The sequence below is a fragment of the Narcine bancroftii genome, chromosome 10, assembly GCF_036971445.1.
Source record: "Narcine bancroftii isolate sNarBan1 chromosome 10, sNarBan1.hap1, whole genome shotgun sequence".
In the NCBI taxonomy this organism is placed as follows: Eukaryota; Metazoa; Chordata; class Chondrichthyes; order Torpediniformes; family Narcinidae; genus Narcine; species Narcine bancroftii.
This window is the reverse complement of record NC_091478.1, coordinates 108,163,541-108,184,012: the sequence shown is the minus strand read 5'-3', so window position 1 is coordinate 108,184,012 and position 20,472 is coordinate 108,163,541. Positions and strand designations below refer to the sequence as shown.

At 39.5% G+C, this 20,472-nt stretch overlaps 1 protein-coding gene across 4 annotated transcripts in view; it reads left to right on the top strand.

Annotated features, from left to right (window-relative positions):
• plcg2 (phospholipase C, gamma 2) overlaps positions 1-20,472 on the top strand; it is a 141,440-nt gene that overhangs the window by 95,690 nt on the left and 25,278 nt on the right. For all 4 annotated transcript variants that reach the window (XR_011346032.1, XR_011346031.1, XR_011346033.1 and 1 more), the window contains 11 exons: positions 2,041-2,151; positions 3,081-3,176; positions 5,844-6,025; positions 9,807-10,007; positions 11,670-11,789; positions 11,875-12,055; positions 14,026-14,091; positions 16,243-16,346; positions 18,751-18,847; positions 19,099-19,165; positions 19,286-19,446. Coding sequence is in view for 1 of the 4 variants with exons in the window: in XM_069902218.1 (XP_069758319.1) it covers positions 2,041-2,151; positions 3,081-3,176; positions 5,844-6,025; positions 9,807-10,007; positions 11,670-11,789; positions 11,875-12,055; positions 14,026-14,091; positions 16,243-16,346; positions 18,751-18,847; positions 19,099-19,165; positions 19,286-19,446 (1,386 nt within the window). In the remaining 3 variants the exon portion in view is untranslated. The remainder of the gene's footprint in view (positions 1-2,040; positions 2,152-3,080; positions 3,177-5,843; positions 6,026-9,806; positions 10,008-11,669; positions 11,790-11,874; positions 12,056-14,025; positions 14,092-16,242; positions 16,347-18,750; positions 18,848-19,098; positions 19,166-19,285; positions 19,447-20,472) is intronic.

The window sequence follows — 20,472 nt, the reverse complement described above, 5'->3', positions numbered from 1 at the left end:
ATGGTTAGCTTAGTGGTTAATGTGGACACTATTACAGTACCAGTGACCTGGGTTTGAATCCGGTGCTCACTGGAAGGAGTTTGTATGTTCTCCCCTTGTTTGGGTGGGTTTCCTCCTACCCTTCAAAATGTATGGGGGTTGCAAGTTAATTGGTGTATTTGAGGGTCACAGGCTTGTTAGCAGGAAGGGCTTGTTGCAATGCTATACAATTATATTTACACAAATAGAAGGTGAATGTAAGAGAGTTTAGGGGAGACATCAGAAATCATTTCTTTGCCCAGAATGGTGGGTGCCTGGAATGAATTGCCAGGGATGATGATGGAGGTTAGTAAAAGACTCTTAGATAGGACATAGATGGAAGAAAAATAAATGGTTATGGTTGTAAGGGATACTGGAATGTGAGGAGTCAAGCAAGTGCTCATTAGAGATGAAGTATTATGGGTTAAATCAGGGTGAAGGGATGCTGGAATGGGAGGAAGGGTTATAAAAGTATAATAAAATAGGGGTCTTCAAAACAGCAAGTAGATAGATTTAGCAAGTCTTGGGGATTGATTAATGGGTGAAGAACAAAGACATGATATTTCCTGGCTAACAAGTTTGCAGGAAGGCACATAAACTGATAAGAAGTTAGAATCCACGTGGGCAGAATTACCTAATGCTAAACCAATCCAGGAGGCAGAAGAATGTTAGGGGGAAGGTATCTCTGTACTGAAATGAAATGTATAAAAGTTGGGTCAGCCCCAGTATCTGTGTGTATTCCCAGGGTAAGGGGAAGCACCCAACTTTGCATTGTTGTAATAGTAGAATAAAAGTTCTTTGTTCTCAATTTTTGTCTCGAGTAAATTCTGTGAAGGTTCTTCTGTTTCTCACATGGTGTTTATGGGGAAAATTTAGATTGTTGTTGTGTAGGTTTACATAGGTTGGAACTACATCATGGGCTGAAGGGCCTGTTCTGTGCTGTAAATCTCTATGTTCTGTAAGAAGTTGATCACCTCAAGGGTCTATTAAGTTCTGTGCCAATCACTATGTAAGAGAGATTAAGATAGAGATGTTCGTAATGTTTTGCAGCACAAGCAAGAAAATAAACAAAGTAATTACTCCATTGTGAAGCTTGATCAGACCTGGCAAGTGAGCTGACTGGTTCCCGTGAAGTTCTCATGCTTTTCAGTTTCACATCATACTTTGTACTAAATTGATATCAGCCAATAAGTTGGTTGGTCAGAATCAATCAGAATATAAACTACTCTGAATCAAATCCCTCTTTACTGTTGGGACTCTTTAATTCGTTGTCTTATCATCAAAAATAAACATAGTTTGCAAAGGATATGGTGCTAGCTTTGGGTGCAGACACAATAAATATCCTGGGATTTTCTCAACATTTTGTTAAACTATTCAACATATATGCATATAATGAAATAGTTTTCAAATGTGATTTGCAATATTGTTCATTGTAAACTATAATGCATGAATCCATCCAAACCATATGGCATTGTGGCTCAAGCTGATTCCAATCAGTCGTCCTAGGCTTTGCCCCTTCAGCAACTGATTCCAAGAAATAAATGTTCAGCTCTTTGCACCTCCAACTGAGCCTCCAATGTTACTTACATATGGTTAATTTTTTGAACACATGGCAATGAAAAGCAGTCGGGAAGGAGAATACCCCAGGAATCAAGCAAAATGAAATCTGCCTGTGGGATGAAAGGGAAGCAATTAAGAGAAAAGGGAAGGAATTAAAATCAGTGTTGTTAACATGATTGCAGACAGAAGAGATCAGGAGAGATGCAACAGGATGAATCCTGCACAATAAATTGCACAGGCTTAATTTTCATGAATAGACGAGCAGCCCTGAGAGATGGGAAAACTGTGTCTGCATAATACCTGCATAATCTCTGCCAATGCTTTCATTCCATTCCAGATTTGCAACAATGAAGCAACCTGCAGTAGCTAATGAACCTTGGAGATCTTTGTAATGTGTGTTGTAGCCATTGATCAGGTGGGCAGTCTGCTGTACTCATTCTAAAATTTCTGGCCTTATTTTAGCACAAAAAATTGGATTCCCAGCAAGAGAACCACAGTTCCACCATATACACCAGCTTCAAGGAGCTTGAAAAGAAATCTGGATTTCTGTATCTGCTGGATCCAATAGATTTGGTATGAAACCAAGCATCACTAATCATGAATTCTTTGTGACTGAAATCGTAAAGGGGTCTTGATAATGTTGATGTGGAAAAGATATTTTCTTATTGTTGAAAAATCTCAATTTAGGGGATTGCTGTATAACAGTAAGAAGAAAATCAAATAGGAGAGAGGAGGAGGGTTAGTCTTTTGAATTTGCTCCAAGGGTCTGTACATTTTATTAGTTATTTTATCATCAAAGATAGGACACGACTAGGAGAGATTCTGAACAAATTATAGGGTGGAAGGTTAGTCAAGCTGGGAAAGTGCAGAGAATTAAGGTCTCGCAGATCAGCCATGATTTCATTGAATGATGAATTAGATTGAGGGGTGGAATGGCCTGTTTGTGTTGCCGTCAACAAGAAATTAAAATATTAACCATCATAAAGAAGAGGCATTTTTAAAACAAATGCATATTGTCAGATATCAAGTCAGAAATATGCAAATATTGACTGGTCAATGAAAATATTATAGTGCCACGATAGTAGATCCTGCTTAGATCTACTTTGAACTTCATCTGAGACCAATTCTGATACTAAAGTGAAACAAAAATGCCTGACTGACCATGTGCAAAGCCAGTCCATTTTTTTCCTGTGTGTCCTTCATCAAAGCAAGGCTGATTTGTTTCACATTTAATATCATTGCTAGGGGAACTGCAATTAAAATGGTCTTTCTGGGGCTTTCCTGATATTAAATATGAATCATCTATAACAATTTAATGGAAAACAAGACTTCTATCATGCACCAATGCTTCAGCTGCCTTTAGATATCTGTATTTTTATGTATTAAATATCACATGCAAGAAAATGTTAGTGCTTAAGCAACATACTTGCTCAATAATATTGACATGCTACCATTGTGTGGCTTTTAATGTATTTTCAAATCTCTCTGATTTCTTTTGACAGAGATGGTATAAACATTACTGTGTAATAGTAGATGGCAAGCTGTATTTTGCAGAGCCAAGTGATGCTGATAATGAATCCACAAGAACATCATGCCAGGTGCAGTTCCACAGAATTCATCCTCTGTTTTCCTCTCTCTCTCGCTCTCTCTAACTTCACTCTTCTTTCATAATAATTCCACAGACTTCCATTGAAACTATAAATTTAACTAAGACGTCTGATTTTTCATGTTCTAACTCTCATTACGATCAACAATATCTTCCTACAAAGTGATCTGTGGTACACAAAGTTTATCCATCCTGAATTGGAGACTTATATCATGTATTTGAAAAGCTCATTCCCATGCTCTATGCCAATAGCCCCATACATTTTTTTTTTGCTTTTCAAGCACAATCCTTATTTCCTTTTTGAAAGTCGCTATCGACTTCTCTTTTCATTGGTACTGTATTATAGCGTGAATCAATTTGCTGCAATCAAAACATATAAAAAAGCTTACATTTCCTTTGAATACCTCATTACTTATGTGCAACCTAATTAAGAATTCACCAAGAGAAAAATCTTGCTTTCTGCTAAAGAAAAATTAGTTTTCAGTGTTTCAGTTCAATTTCCCTTCAATTATTCCTGCTGCAAGGAGTTTTCTCTATTTTCTTCACAAAGAGCAGAATCTCCAATTTCTAACATGTAAATAGTCACAGAGTTGAATAGTTTAGAAAGAGGCCCTTCAGCCCATTTCTGTGCTGACCCACTGCAATCTATGCCAATCCATTTACTTGCATAAATTCCATAACTCTCTGTGTCTTTCTCATTCATTTAACTTGAATGTCATAATTGTTCCTGCCTCCATGACCACCTCTGGCAGCTCCTTCCATATAGCAGCTACTCATTCCACAAAACATTTAACCCCCCCCCCCTCATATTCCCTTTAAACTTCCTCCTTCTCACCTTAACCTATACCACTTTGACACTCCTATCATGGGAAACATACTATGACTATCTTCCTCACCTATACCTCTCATAAATTTACATACCTCTATCATTATCCTTTGCTCCCGGGAAAACAGACCCATCTAATTCAACCTTTCCTGATAGACTCAAGCTTCTCCATCCAGGCAACACCCTCGGGAGTCTTTTCTGAGTCAAGTATTGTGCAACTCTTGTATTCCCATTCTCGTACTCATTCACTGATGAAGGTAAACCCCCTGTCTTCTTTCCATCAGCTCTCCACCTTCTTCCCCCTCTATTCATCTAGCCATCCCTCCTCCCCTGCTTGCTGCTGTGCCCTCCCTCCTGCCTTTGGGATCACACTCATTTCCCCTCACCTCCCCCCTCCCTTACCTTTTTCTGTCTGGATGCCTGCCGACATTTTTCCATACCTTTATGAAGGGTTCAAGCCCAAAATGTCGTTTATGTATCTATCTTTGCTACACAAAGTACACTATTTTGACCTGCTGATATTCTTCAGCAATATGTTTTTACTTCAAACAGGGTGTCTAAAGACTTTTGTGTTTTACTTCCTTAAATATGCAACATGCCTCCTTCAACTCCCTGTCTACATGACACTTTCAGTTAACTATGTGCATGCCCCTCTAGTACCTCAGTTCAATAACATTCCCTGGAGCCCTGCCTTACACTGTTTATGTCAAGCTCCAATTTACCTTTGCAAACTGCATCACTTTGCACTTTTCTGAGTTGAATTCTTCCTCTTGTTCCTTTGTCCATTTTCCAGGTGTAACCTGAGACAATCTTCTCCACTGTCCACTAAACCACCAATTTTGATGCATTGTATTATTTTTTTCAAATCATGCCAGCTACATTCTCATCCAAATCACATATGGACACAGGTTCCATTATGAAAATAAAACTCCACTATCCACTCTCTGCTTCCTGCCACCATCAATTTTGTATCCAGTTGGTTAGCTCATCCTGGATCTTATGTTTTCCATCCTTCCAGACTGAGGTCTTATGTGGTACCTTGTCAGAGTCCATAGATAACATCTACCACCCTTGATACTGAACATACCTCCATAGATCCAAATCATTAACATGTATGACAAACAGTTGAGCTTCCAGCAAAGATGTACATCACTAGTGGTTCCTCTACCACCATCCTCCTTCTTCTCTTACTGTCAATTTTGGATCTAATTTGCCCTGGATTTCATGGATTCGACTCTCCGACATGGACCCTTGTCAAAGGCCTTACCAAGGTGCGGGTTGACCATGTGAATTGAACTGACCTTTGTTTCTTCTTCAAAACATTTAATCAAATGATCAGATCGGATCTCCCTCAAACAAAGCCATGCTGACTATCTTGGAATAATTCTTGCCTTTCCAAGTTGGATTCATCATGTCCCTCAGGAATTTTTCCAATACCTTCCCTGTCACTGTTGTTTGACTTGGAGGTGTAAAGTTATCATGCCTAATCCTGTTGCCCTTCCTGAATATATATGCCGTACCTGCAGATCTGACACTTCACCTGTTGCAAGCGAAGCTATAAATGTCCTTTCCTCACCACTGAAAGTAATCTGGGATACATCTGGGGTTATATCCACCTTTAACTCCACTAAGAAACCTAATACCTCCTCCTTCTTAATGCTAATATGTTCCAGAATTTTGCTGACCATCTTCTCTGAATTCATCTGCCACATGGTTTTCTTTAGTGAATGCTAATAAACAGGAATCGTCCCAATGCACCTTAGCTAGTGAAATCTCCACTGTGATTCTTTAATCATTATCTGTAAGATTAACTGATGATTTTTTTCTGTTTAGAAAGTTGATAATATGAATCACCACTTTAATGAAAAATGGTTTCATGGGAAAATGGGCAAGGATGGCAGGCAGAGGGCGGAGAAGTTGCTTCAGGAGTTCTGTGCTGAAACTACAGGACGAGATGGGACTTTTCTGGTTCGCGAAAGCGATACATTTCCTGGAGACTTCACTTTGTCATTTTGGTATTGTTCTCTTTAATTAAACCTTAGATGTCAAAGATTTCTCAGTCAAAATTATTTCTCGTCAATGTTGCTGTTTCTGCAGAATTATTTTGATAAAAGGTAAAAAAAAAAGGGGGAATCTAATAAAAGGTAAATTCGAGCATTTCACTTTTCCTTGGGAAAGGATTGAATTGCTGCCACAAGATGGTGAGTAACTTTTAGAAGGTCCAATAATTATAATTACTGTACTTTGGTATTCATTAGGAACCCTCAAAATAATAAAATATCTGGATGCAATTCTCAAGAGCATGATAAATACTGATGATTTTTAAAAGTGGCATCAGTCAGCACAGCACGTTTAAATCGTTTACCAATGCAATTTCAAGCCTTTTTCTGTTGATTGTGGCATGTAATTAGTATTCTTATTCCCTGAACAGCCAAAAACATACAAGGGTAAATCCTCGCTTTACGAAACTAGAGTGTTCCCATGAAACCTTTTGTCAGCTGAAATGGCATAAAGCAAAGACCCGTTCACTACTTTTGGAGACTATTTTCGTAAAAGTAAAAACCCATTCAAATCCTTTTGTAAAAGTGAAGTTTTGTAATTCAGAATCGGAAATTCAGTGTGTTGCAGCAGTATCAATGCAAATATTCATGTTATGAACCATCTTAAAACAATAATCTAAAAAAAAATTAAAATAATTGAGACAGTGCCTTTGGTTCATTGATCATTCAGGAATCTGATGGCAGTGGGGAAGTAGCTGTCCTTTTGCTGCTGGGTGCTCGTCTTCAGTCAGGCTCCTGTACATTTTCCTTGATGGTAGGTAGCAGAGTGAAGAGGGCATGGCCTGGCATGGTCTTTGAGGAGAGAGGCTGCTTTATTGAGACTCTGCCTCACGTAGATGTCCTCGATGGAGTGAAGTCTGGTGCCTGTGAGGATGAGTTCACAACCCCCTGGAGTTTATTCTTGTTCTGAGATTTGGCACCTTCATACCAGGCAGTGATGCAACCAGCTAGTATAATCTTTATGGTACACCTGTAGAGGTTTACAAGAGTCCTCGGTGTCATACCGATTCTCCTCAGACACTTCACAAAATATAGCCACTGGCGACCCTTCTTTATGATTGCATCAACATGGAGGCTCCAAGACAGGTCCTCAGAGATGTGGCCACACAGGAACTTGAGGTTCTTGACCCTCTCCACTACTGAGCCCTCGATGAGGACTGGGTTGCGTTCCCCTGACTCCCTCCTGAAGTCTCCAATCATCTCCTTGGTTTTGCTGATGCTTAGCCCAAGGTTGTTGGCGTGACACCATTCAATGAGCTGATCTGTCTCCCTCCTGTTCGCTTCCTCATTGCAGTTTGTGATTCTGCCGACAACTGTGGTGCCTTCGGCCAACTTGTCGATGGCACTGGAATGGTGCCTGGCCACACAGTCATGGGTGTAGAATGAGTAGAGAACTCAAGTATTCGTAAAGCGGGGTATACCTGTATAATCAAAGAACCTGACTTAACTGTGAGATATATTTTGCATAACAAGTGTATGGATAAGATAATATTATCAGTGAATTTATTAATCTTACCTAAGCTTTGAGAAGAATGAGGCTGGGGAAATATTAATAGTTAATAGAGGAATAAAACAGATGCTTTGTGTCAGTCTTCATGGAAGAAGAGACCACGTGCATCCATTGAAAAGTTTGAGAAGAGATGAGAAGATTTTTTTTCCACTCCAAGAGTTATGGAGCTTTGGAATACATTGTCTTGAAGAAGGAAATGACCCTCTTGGGAGTTGTAGAGAAGTCTGGCTGATGATTGCCTAAGGGATGGAAAGTGGAACCAACTATAACCAACTAGTCTGTGCCAAAATCATCTCTACTGACCCGCATTTGGCCCATAACTCTCCACACCTCTCCTGTCCATATACCTATCCAACCTATCCTTGAATATTAACATGGATCTCGCTTCTACCACCATTGCCAGAAGTTCATTCCATACCCCCACAACCCTCTGCGTGAAGAAATTTCCCCTTACGTTTCCCTTAAACTTTTCCCCTTTTACTCTCAATCCATGCCCTCTTGTTTGAATCTCCCTCACTCTCAATGGAAAAAGCCTGTCCACACTGCCTCTGTCTGTCCCCCTTATAATTTTGAATTCCTCTATCAAATCATCCCTCAACCTTCAACACTCCAAAGAATAAAGTCCCAGCCTGTTCAACTGTTTCATGTAACTCAAACCCTGAAACCCCGGCAACATTCTCATAAATCTCTGCACTCTCTCTATACTGGTTATATCCCTCCTGTAATTTGGTGACCAAGACTGCACACAGTATTCCAAAATTTTGGCATTACCAATGCCTTATACAATTTCAACATAACATCCCAACTCTTGTATTCAATACTCTGATTTATGAAAGCCTAAGTACCAAATGCCTTCTTCACTACCCTCTCCATGTGTGATTCAACTTTCAGAGAATTATGTACCATGACTCCTAAATCCCTTTGTTCCACTGCACTCCTCAGTTGTCCACCATTTAACGTATATGTCCTATTTTGAATAGTCCGACCAAAATGTAGCACCTCACATTTATCAGTGCTAAACACCATCTGCCATCTTCCAGCCCACTCTTCTAACTGTCCTAAATCACTCTGTAAGCTTTGCAAATCTTCCTCACTGTCCACAACACTGCCAACCTTTATGTCATCTGCAAATTTACTAATGCAATTTGCCACCCTATCATCCAGATCGTTAATATATATGACAAACAGCAGTGGACCCAGTACTGATCCCTGAGGCATTCCACTCGACACTGGCCTCCAATTCGACAAACAATTTTCCACCACTACTCTCTGGTATCTCCCATCCAACCATTGTTGAATCCATTTCATGACTTTCACTAATACCTAATGCTTCCACCTTCCTTACTAACCTCTCATGGGGAACCTTGTCAAAAGCCTTACTAAAGTCCAAATAGACAACATCCACCACCTTCCCCTCATCAACCTTTTTAGTAACCTTCTCGAAACACTCTATAAGATTTTTTAGAAATGATCTACCACCTACAAAACCATGCTGACTACTTCAAATCAATCTCTATCTTTCTAAATAGTTGTATATACCATATCTAAGAACACTTTCCATTAATTTACCCACCACCAATGTCAGACTTACAGGCCTATAATAACCTGGTCTACTTATGGATCCTTTTTTGAACAGCGGAACAACATGAGCCACCCTCCAGTCCTCTGGCACTTCTTCCGTGGCCAGTGACATTTTAAATATTTTCATCAACGCGCCCTCTATTTGTTCACTAACCTCTCTCAGGGTCCTAGGGAATATTTTGTCAGGACCTGGAGATTTATCCACCTTTTCAAAATAGCCAACACTACCTTGTCACTAATTCTTATAAACTAAATATTCTTCATCAGGCAGCACACACCATAATGTATAGAACGCATCCTTTTGTGAATAATTCCTTTTATTTCTCACACTCATCATCTCACTCGTAATTTCAACATAAGTTATTATTAATTGACTTCCAGGTCTCAGGTGGGCACTTGGTGATGCTGAACAGTGTACATCCTGCCCCCAAAGATAGAATGAGGACAAGTTACTCCAGTATATAGGGCATAATAGGGCATAATTGCAGAACATCATCAGAGCAGGTTATCTGTTTGCACTCTCATTCAATACTTAATACTTGCAGCTTTAAATGACACAGAGAATGTAACGTTCAGTTATAAAAGGTGACTAACTATTTCTATGTTGAATATTAATAAAACTCACACTTTATTTTCTGCATTCAGGGGGATTGGAAGAGTTCAACACTGTCGAATTAGTTCCTTCACAGATGCAGAGGGCACAAAATATTTCCTGACTGATAATTTAACTTTCTCCAATGTCTATGACCTTGTCCAAAACTATCAGAATACACCTATACGATGCAGCGAATTTGAAATATGTTTAACCGAAGCAGTTCCCTCCCCAAATCCTCATGAATCTCAGGAGTAAGTATGGCAACAGAAAATTGGTGCATTCAATTTAAATATATTGGCAGCCAAAAGATAACAAAATATCTAAGTTTATTTCACAGTTGTTTTCTGACACATTAAGGATAGTGGATGGTGTCAGTTTTTAAGGCAAATAGGTATTCTTAAGACTGGTCTTTAATTTCAATGCCCATAATTTTTTTTATTTTCTATCAACAGAAATTGAAGAACATGTTTCCTTTTTAGAGCTATCAAATAACCTTCATGAATGTGATTTGCCATTTTGAGAAAGTTATGTAGCCTTGTTATAACTTTTAGGTCAAGCTCTTAGAAAAGGAATAATTACATCTCATCAGTTGAGTTGGGACAAAAAAATGAGATTGTTGTCCAATTCATAATGATTGTGTTATCATGCATTAAACTTCCTGAATCACATATTCTTTATGTGAAAACTAAATTTGCTAAAAAAAAAGGAATCTGTTGCATTTGTAAAAATTAAAAAAATAGTTTGAATCAAGCCTTATGTGACTCTGAAGGGACTGTCCACTAATATACCTAAATATTTAATTTTATTTGACCATTTAAACTTTGTAAATTGTTTACAATCTGGGCTGGTGTTTAGTTTGTCAGGCAATGCACTGTCCATCATTTATTTTCAACTTCTATTATGCTTCTAGTTCATGGAATCAAGGTTTTTAGTGCCATTCGATATTCTCCATGTTGAGCAGTCACAGTTCTGGGATTCTCGGAAAGTAAAATGTTTTATTTTTCTAAAAAGTTTGAGAATATCCATGAATCTCTTCTTATGATGGAGCTCAAAATTAGATTTATGGACATGAACGCATCATGAAATTTGTTGCTTTTTGGCAGCAGTATGGTGCAGAACAAGGTACAAAATTACTATAAAGTACAATTCCATAAATACAAGATTTAAAAAAAACACGCAAAAAATAGAAAAAGTGAGGTAGTGTCTGTCCATGGTTCATTTTCCATTCAGAAATCTGTAGGTAGAGGGGACAGAGCTGGTTTTGTAACATTGACTGTGTGTGTGTACATGTTTCAGAAGATAGAATTAGGTATGCAAATAGAGAGTATGCAATGTTTCTGAGTGTAAATCAGGACTCAGTGCTGAGATGTTCAAGTGGAATGCAACACTGATTGATTCACCTCTCCTTTCAATGGATTTGACGTATTGATGTAGGCCATGAGTTTTATGCGAGACTTTTCACATTTTCTTCACTCAGCTGGAGTTGTGTAGGTGCTTAAAGACAATGGTGAATTTCATTGTTAATGCACTGAAAAGTAACTTCTTTCAATTTTCTTGTCATAAATCTTTATGACAGAGGACATAGTTGTACAGCTTGGAAGGCACAACTTGGTTTGACAGTGACTGGGAACTTAGTCGCTGAACACTCGCACTGTCCGACAAAGTTTAGTGCGATCCAGGTTCTGAGTCCAGATATTCCTGGTCTAGCAGTTAGGTCTGTCAACTAGTTCCACTCCAGCAGAAAGCATGCTGCTTGTAGTACAGTGGTGGGAAATATCAAGAAATGTTCCAAAACATATCATGAAGTTGGTTGGAATATAGCAATACTAATCTGAGAAATAAAAGACCATTTCTCAATGTATTGGCTCAGTTAGATCAAAAATGGAGACATATTCTATGTTTGTCATTTCCAGATGGTACTACAAAAATTTAAGTCGAGGAGAAGCTGAGGACATGCTTATGAGGATACCCAGAGATGGGGCTTTTTTGGTCCGAAAGCGGGATGAGCCCAATTCATATGCTATCACCTTTAGGTAAGAGAAGTCATTATTCCTAAATAGATTATAGTTTAAATGTATCCATGGCAACAAAAACATCTAAAATTGTGTCCTGTCCCAGGGCTGAGAGCAAGGTTAAACATTGTCGCATTAACTATGAAGAAGGGAAGTACATACTGGGGACTTCGGCAGAGTTCGATAGCCTTGTGGAGCTTATTAGTTACCATAGAAAACAGCCATTGTATAGAAAAATGAAACTCCGTTACCCAGTCACAGAAAAAATACTTGAGCGTTACAATGCGGTAAGTGGTTTATTTATTTCAACAGCACCTTTTCTACTTTTATGGCACGCTTTTGCTGATATATTTCCTTCCCCAAGCAATAAAGTGAAAATGAATTCCCTAACCCTTAGGGTAATTATCTCTTCAGCATCAGTCCATAATCATTCTAAGTAACAGATTGTCTTTATCCTTACAGTTTGTCCTTTTCTCAGCAGCACTAATTGTAAAGTGTGTTTTTTGGAAAACTGACGCACATCTTGGAAAATAAAACTCAAGTACACTTACTGAAGGTCTCAGAATGCTGAGTTTTGGATTTTGAATGAGGATCTCCTATCTGAATCAATTTATAATTTATGGGATGGTGCTGGTGGGCCATTTACTTATATTGACTCTAGTCCTGTTGGGGAGGAAGTTTCATGATTCTGACCTAGTGATGACAAAAAGATCAGGAGTATATTTCCAAGTTAGGATGGAAAATGACACATGGGAATGTGTGGAAATTCGAAATTCCTTTGCCTCCAGTTGGCAGAGAATGAGAGTTTAAGTTCTACAAATTAATTTTAATTACAAATTAAAAATCAAGACAGCACAGTTAGCACAGCGATTCATACAATGCTATTACAACTCCAACGACCCGAGTTCAAATTCAGCACTTTTTCTGTCGGGAATGTGTATGTTATCCCTATCTTTGGCTTGGCTTCGCGGACGAAGATTTATGGAGGGGGTAAAATGTCCACGTCAGCTGCAGGCTCGTTTGTGGCTGACAAGTCTGATGCGGGACAGGCAGACACGGTTGCAGCGGTTGCAGGGGAAAATTGGTGGGTTGGGGTTGGGTGTTGGGTTTTTCCTCCTTTGCCTTTTGTCAGTGAGGTGGGCTCTGCGGTCTTCTTCAAAGGAGGTTGCTGCCCGCCAAACTGTGAGGCGCCAAGATGCACGGTTTGAGGCGTTATCAGCCCACTGGCGGTGGTCAATGTGGCAGGCACCAAGAGATTTCTTTAGGCAGTCCTTGTACCTTTTCTTTGGTGCATCTCTGTCACGGTGGCCAGTGGAGAGCTCGCCATATAACACGATCTTGGGAAGGCGATGGTCCTCCATTCTGGAGACGTGACCCACCCAGCGCAGCTGGATCTTCAGCAGCGTGGACTCGATGCCGTCGACCTCTGCCATCTCTAGTACTTCGACGTTAGGGATGAAAGCGCTCCAATGAATGTTGAGGATGGAGCGGAGACAACGCTGGTGGAAGCGTTCTAGGAGCCGTAGGTGATGCCGGTAGAGGACCCATGATTCGGAGCCGAACAGGAGTGTGGGTATGACAACGGCTCTGTATACACTTATCTTTGTGAGGTTTTTCAGTTGGTTGTTTTTCCAGACTCTTTTGTGTAGTCTTCCAAAGGCGCTATTTGCCTTGGCGAGTCTGTTGTCTATCTCATTGTCGATCCTTGCATCTGATGAAATGGTGCAGCCGAGGTAGGTAAACTGGTTGACCGTTTTGAGTTTTGTGTGCCCGATGGAGATGTATCCCTATAACTATGTGGGTTTCCTCCAGGTGCTCAGGTTTTCTCTTACCTTCCAAAAAAACTCAGGGATTGAAGGTTAATTGGAATATTTGGGCAACACGGGTTTGTGGGCCGGAAGGGCCTGTGACTGCGCTGCATATTTAAATTTAAATGAGTTTTTGCATCATGCAGTTTCCCTCTGCATGATAAATAATTCTCAAGACTCATGCAAAATTAAATATGGCTCTTCTCATGTTTAATACCTACAACACTCATAGACCAGCCTCCATCTTAGATCTGTGCTTCGACCTGTTTCTCCCTTCTGCTATTTTAAAAGAAGGGTAAAATACAATAATTTTTGATTAAGATTAAAATATTAACACCTTATTGCTGGTCATGAGACCATTACTATTCTTTGAAAAATAGCTTCTAAACTGCACATAAAATTCTTCTACATTATACATACCAGTAATTATGATTTTGGTCTGCTTTCAGGAAAAAGACTATGGCAGTCTCTATGGTATAAATTATGTGGACCCAAATGAACTTGCACCTTCTAAGGTAAGATTCTGAGACTTACAACTTAGGCCTGAAACTCACATAAAATCAAGCCTAATTTTTTGATATTTAAAATCTGCACCAATTTGTTGACTTGCATCTAGTTAGAAACACATTCAGAATTTAATTTTGAATTTCCTATTTTTGTGAGTGTTGCATTTTGGAAGGACACACATTACCATAATATATGGTAATGGTTGGGCACTGACAAGTGCGGTAGAACAGAAGGATCTGGGAATAATACAAAATTCCCTAAAAGTGGCATCACAGGTGGATAGGGCTATAAAGAGAACTTTTTGCCATATTGTCCTTCATAAGAGTTGGATGTTATGGTAAAGTTTTAGAAGACATTAGGGAGGCCAAATATGGGGTTCTGCGTGGAGTTTTGGTCACCTTACTACATGAAAGATATCCATTAGATTGAAAGAGTGCAGATAAGATTTACTAAGATGTTGCCAAGATATCAGGACTGAGTTAAGGGGAAAGATTAAACAGATTATTCGCTTCAGTGTAGAAGAATGAGAGGAGATTTGATAGAGGTACATGAAATTAAGAGAGGTATAGACACTGAAGTTAGATACAAACCAGAGAACATGGGTTAAGGGTGAAGGGGGCAAAATATAGGGAGACCATGTGGGGTATGGAATGAGCTGCCAGCTGAAGCAGTGAATGGGGGCTTGATTTTAACATTCAAGAAAAATATGGATTTTTACATGGATGGGAGGGCTATGGGTGGGAGGGCTATGGGTGGGAGGGCTATGGGTGGGAGGGCTATGGGTGGGAGGGCTATGGGTGGGAGGGCTATGGGTGGGAGGGCTATGGGTGGGGTGCAGGTCAGTGAGACTAGGCAGAATGATAGTTCAGCACAGACTAGAAGGGGCAAGGGTCTGTTTTCTGTGCTGGAATGTTCTATAGTTCAGGCTGATCAACAATATTGAAGTGTCTGAAGAATGGCATTGAATGTTGTGGGGGGGGGGGGTGGAAACATACCTTTGATACTTTACTTAAAGATCCAGAAGAAAAGCATTAAAAGCAATTTCATCCTGGATAAATTCCTACCTGCAAACATATTCATCCACCAACATATTGCCAAATTTGAGATTGTTCAGAGTGATGACATCAGAGAATTTAAAAGCACAGACAGTACATTTCCAATTATCTGAAAACTATTTTACTGAAATTCTCAGTTATCTGCAAAATTTTTTGGCAGCAACAATGTCACAAGTTTGAAAAAAGTTGTCTTTTTTTAACCTGCCGTGCTGCTGTTAGCGCCATTCTGAATGTTGGTGCATTTATCCGATTTTTGGTAAGAATTAAACTTTATGTTTGAAAAACCTTCCCTTATTCTTTGTTGTTGTTTTCTGCTGATGCTACTGGGCTGGGATTGGAGCGGGGGCCTCGAGCTCCTGGGCAGGTTTGGTGATGGCGGTGAGGAGGGGTCAGGGATCAGTGACGGACGATACAAGTTCAGCATTTTCCTCCTTAAAATGGGCTGCCTAAAGCCAATTTTCAGATATCCAGAAAATGCAGTGAACTGATACACGTCTGGTCCCGAGCTTTTTGGACAATCAGAAACGTACCGTACATATTTGTTTGGGAGAAAGGTGCAGTGCAATTTACTCAAAATTAAATATAGAATATGAATCCCTTTTAAGATTCATGATTCCTTTATTGACATGTAATAGTGCAGAACATGTAACATGACCTGAAATTGGTCTCTGCCTTAAGGCAAAGAGTTGCTAGTAGTGTCACCCAGTGCCCCTTACAGAGCAACAGAAGCCAAAGTGAGTCCCTTCAGAGTCACTAAGTGTCCATGGATTTGTCCCCAATGCTCCCACAGCCTTTGCAACCGCAGATTCCTGCTCAATTCACTGGCAACCCAAGCTCCAAATCCAAACCTCCAACATGATCGGGATGCCTTCACCTTTTTATGTTAATACCAAATTATCTTTACATGTTGGTGATGTGGTAAATGTCTTGCTGCATGCCAATGTCTCTGTCATACTAATGAAATAGACCCGATTGGAGGAGGAAGCTCAAAGAGTTATAAAACTATTGGTTTATATTCTACTACTATGTGTTCACTAAATACAAGTCCTCTTCACCTTAACCCAATTTCTTTGAAGTTTTACCCATTTGTTTCTCAATCCACAGGGTTCAGTAAAAGCTCTGTACCAATATAAAAGTCAACAACAAGATGAACTGACTTTTCCAAGAGGTGCCATCATCCTCAACGTCAAAAAAAATGATCAAGGATGGTAGGGATTCTTGTTCTTCAGCTGGTAGATAAATCAATCATCTGTCACAGTTTTTCTCTGCATTTGAGTGTTGAAAATCAGCAATTATTAGGAAGACAAGAACAGTATAAGATGCATGTGTAGTTAGTTATCAGTGAATTACGAAGAAGTCAGAAATAAAGTGCTCTGGCAGAACATAGAAAGAGAGAGACAGAGATCGAGATCTATATGAGATGTTTGCACGTTTTCCAGCACTACTAATTGAGGTAGTCTTAGAACCTGGCCCTGATTTCCTCACGCGCTGTTCTTTAAATATTTTCTGAAGCCCATCCACCCCATTCCACCTCGACAATATTGCTCTCAAAAATATTGAATAGCCAGAATTGGTGAAGTTTTCTGCCATATTCTTTCAACATTTCAATCCTTATTCTCTTGCTTGTCTATCCTCTCCAGCGGTCGGGTATTACATCCTATTATAGGTGTCACGATTACAGCACCAGAGAGCCGGGGTTGAATCTGGCACTGTCTATAAGGAGTTTGTACGTTCTTCCTGTGTCTGCATGGCTTTCCTCTGGGTGCTCTGGTTTCCTCTCGCCCTTCAAAATGTACAAGGTTGTTGGTGAATTGTGTGTAATTGGACAGCAGACACATAGACTGGAAAGGCCTGTTACCATACTGTATATCTAAATTAAATTTAAAATTCTTGTCCCACAATGTCGAACTTTGTCCCTGTGTGTGTTTTCTAAACATTTCAAGTAGAATTGGCACTCTTCAAATTAAGTCTAGTCTTCAATAGAACCTCTCCATTTCTCCCATTTTCATTTTTATGCCCCCACATCGACAGGGACATTCAAAGGCATTTTAAAGCATCATCTGAGTTTACAATAGGTGCTATGTTATCCCCTTCCCCTGATCCGTTTGTGGTTTAGAGGTCTGGCCACCTCTTCACATGAAATGCTCCCACACTGCAATTTAGAAGAAGCCTGGGAATTCTTTAAGTCACAATTAGTGCTGCTTTGTTCTTTGTGCTACACATTATTCTTAGAAAACCACCCTTAAAATGCTTTCTGTTAATCCAGGAATAGTTTGTAACTAGTATTTGGCTTTTGTATGACTACCTGGGATTGTCCATGACCTCTTTGAAAATAATAAATTGCTGAGAGGAGGAAAGTTGTGCACAACAAACAGATAAAAATTTTATACCAATAATGCTGGGGAAAGAATAGATATTTTCCCTGCATAACACCCTGCCTTTCTTCGAAGTAGTGCCATTGGCTCTTTTATATCCAACCAAGAGAGTAGAGAGAGAGCTGCAGTTGCTCATTCTGAGGCAAATCATGCCATCTCTTAGTGTTGCAACCAAGCACCCTAGAATGGGATTTGAACCTTCAACCTTCAAGACTGAGCCACAGCTGACAAACTAAGACAAGGATTGAATGGAATGTGTCAGTCCTTTGCAGTGTCTCAGTGAATATGGAGTATTACATTTCATGCTTCAAAGGACATTTTAGTTTTACGCAGCTAACCAAGTTAAAGAACCAATATCAGGATTTTTACTGTTTCCGTAAAAGTCAGGCTTCTCGCTCATGAACAAAGCATCTTTCATGCAAACTGAGGGGAGAGTGGGATCACATGTATGGCTCGGTTAGTTCAGCATCAAAGGTTGTGCATTCAAGTTCAATTCTAGAGACTAAAGTCCAAAATCAAGAACATAGAACACTACTGCATAGTACAAGCCCTTTGGCTCTAGATGTTGTGCCAACCTATTTATTCCAAAGCATAAAAATCAGTAAACCTTCCCAACTGCATAACCTATTTTTTTTTCCTCCATATGTGCCTGCCTAAGAGTCTTTTAAATGCCCCAGGCACCCTCAATTGTCTGTGCAAAATACTTCATCCTGTTATCTCCCTAAACTTTCATCCCCCAGTTTCCTCTGGTGTTTGCTATTCCTGACCTGGGGAAAAAGATGCTGTCTGTTCACCTTATCTATGCCTCTCAGAATCTTGAGGATCTCTCTTAAGTCACCTCTCATCCTTCGCTCCAGAGAGAAAAGCACTAGCTCTGTTAACCTTGCCTCATAAGACTTATTTTCCAATCCAGGCAGCAACCTGGTCAATCTCCACTGCTCCCTCTCCACAGCTTCCACATCCTTCCTGTAATGAGGTGACCAGAACTGAACACAATTCTCCAAGTGTGGTCTCACCAGAGATTTGTAGAGTTGCAACATGACCTCTCGACTCCTGAACTCCATCCCCTGACTTATGAAGAGTGATACCACAGTCTAGTAACATAATCCACTGTAACTCATCAGCTCAGAAGAGTTGTTTACAGAATAATTGCATCTCTTCCTCTCATCTCATCCACAATATTGCTCTTGTGTCCACAATGTAGAATTCCATAATCTTCTGTACGTTGTACATTTAGGTGGAAGGGAGACTATGGTGAACAAATGCAAAAATACTTTCCAGCCAACTACGTGGAAGAAATAGCAGATGTAATTCAGGAAGACGTTAGCAGCCAGGTATGTTTGGTTTGACTGTTGGTTTATCTTTTTATGACCCTGAATACTTGGACCTTAATGTATTTAACTCACTGTTCTATTTAAATGTATCAATACAGACCTATGAATTGATTTTTCTTTCAGTTATGTTTCCATTATTGCAGTTGTTGCCATAAATGCTTACGATGTCTAAACCAATAATGGTCTCAAATGAACTGATGTGGTTTTCAGATCTTTTCACTTTCCTTATTTTATTCCACTTCATTGTTCAGATATCAGAAGATAATCCCCTTGGAGTATTTTGCAGAGGAATTGTAGAACTTGCTAACTGTTCTGTGGGTATGTATGATCTGCCACCATGATTATGTAGATTGTCTTGATTTTGCTTGTTCTAGTGTGTTGGAGTTCACACTTGCAAAATTACATTGGATGTTGAAATTATATTTAATTTGAAAACAGTTAAGCAGGCAAATGGGATGCATGAGATGGCATTCGTGTTCACGATTCAACCTAAAGTGCCCATAGATGCACCACCCCTGGATATTGCAACTGAATCTTTAGAAGATTTGTTTTCCTGGTACCACGAAGTGGTGCAATGTTCTCAGAAGATGTACGTACAGGTATGTCTCTGTCAAAGTACTTCTTTAAAATTAAAGCAAACTGTAAAGAAAATATTCCTGACCACAGATTTTTGGCTATTATTTATAACATTGATTAATGTACTACATTTCCCCATTTGGGTTAAATTAAATTAAATTGAAGGTAAATTAAATAGAGGTGTTTCATAATGAATTCCTTTGGCTACCACATGCAACCTATAAATTTGAAACTTTACAATTTATCTAACTTTGAAACCAAAGGAAAGCTTGGTTGACATAGCAGTTAGCACCAGTGATCGGGACTGGACCAGGGTTCGAATCCCAAAGGTGTTTGTAGGCCTCCCTGTGTTTGCGTAGGTTTTTTCTGGGGGCTCTGGTTTCCTCCCACTCTTCAAAATGTACGAGGGGTGTAGGTTAATTGGGGTATTTGGGTGACATACTTTGTTGTATGTCTAAAAGATGCTCAGTTATAGTGCATCTTATCGCTTCATTTGCTCCAGTACACCTTCAGATAATCATTCATTTTAGATTATTTTACTTTTGTATTTTATACTTCATTCCTCACACGTAATGTGTAAATATGAAAAAAATGTAGGTAGGCTCATCTACCATGTGAACCATTTTGTTTTGATTGAGATTTGTTCTTTCCTGATTGTTGAATTTATCACCTGCTGTTGCAAGTGGGAACCTTGATAAATGGCCATAGCTCAAATGTGTTGAAGTGGTTGATTGAAAGATCATATGCCTCTTACAGTTGAGGATCTTAATAATGCCATTGGAAAAGATTCAAAATTGCCTAATATTAGTGCTAAATTAACCTTTGCAATTTAAAATAATATTCTTGATATGTTTTACATATAATTAATGTGCAGCAGAATTCAGGCCAATTTGGCCCCTCTAGTCCACACTGATCCAAGTCCCCTCCTCTAATCCCACCTACCAGCACCCTGCCCATATCCCTCCATCCCCCTCCTCCACCACCTTTCCCAGAAGCCCATTCCACACAGTCACCACTCTCTGAGTAAAGAAGTTCCCCCTCATGTTACT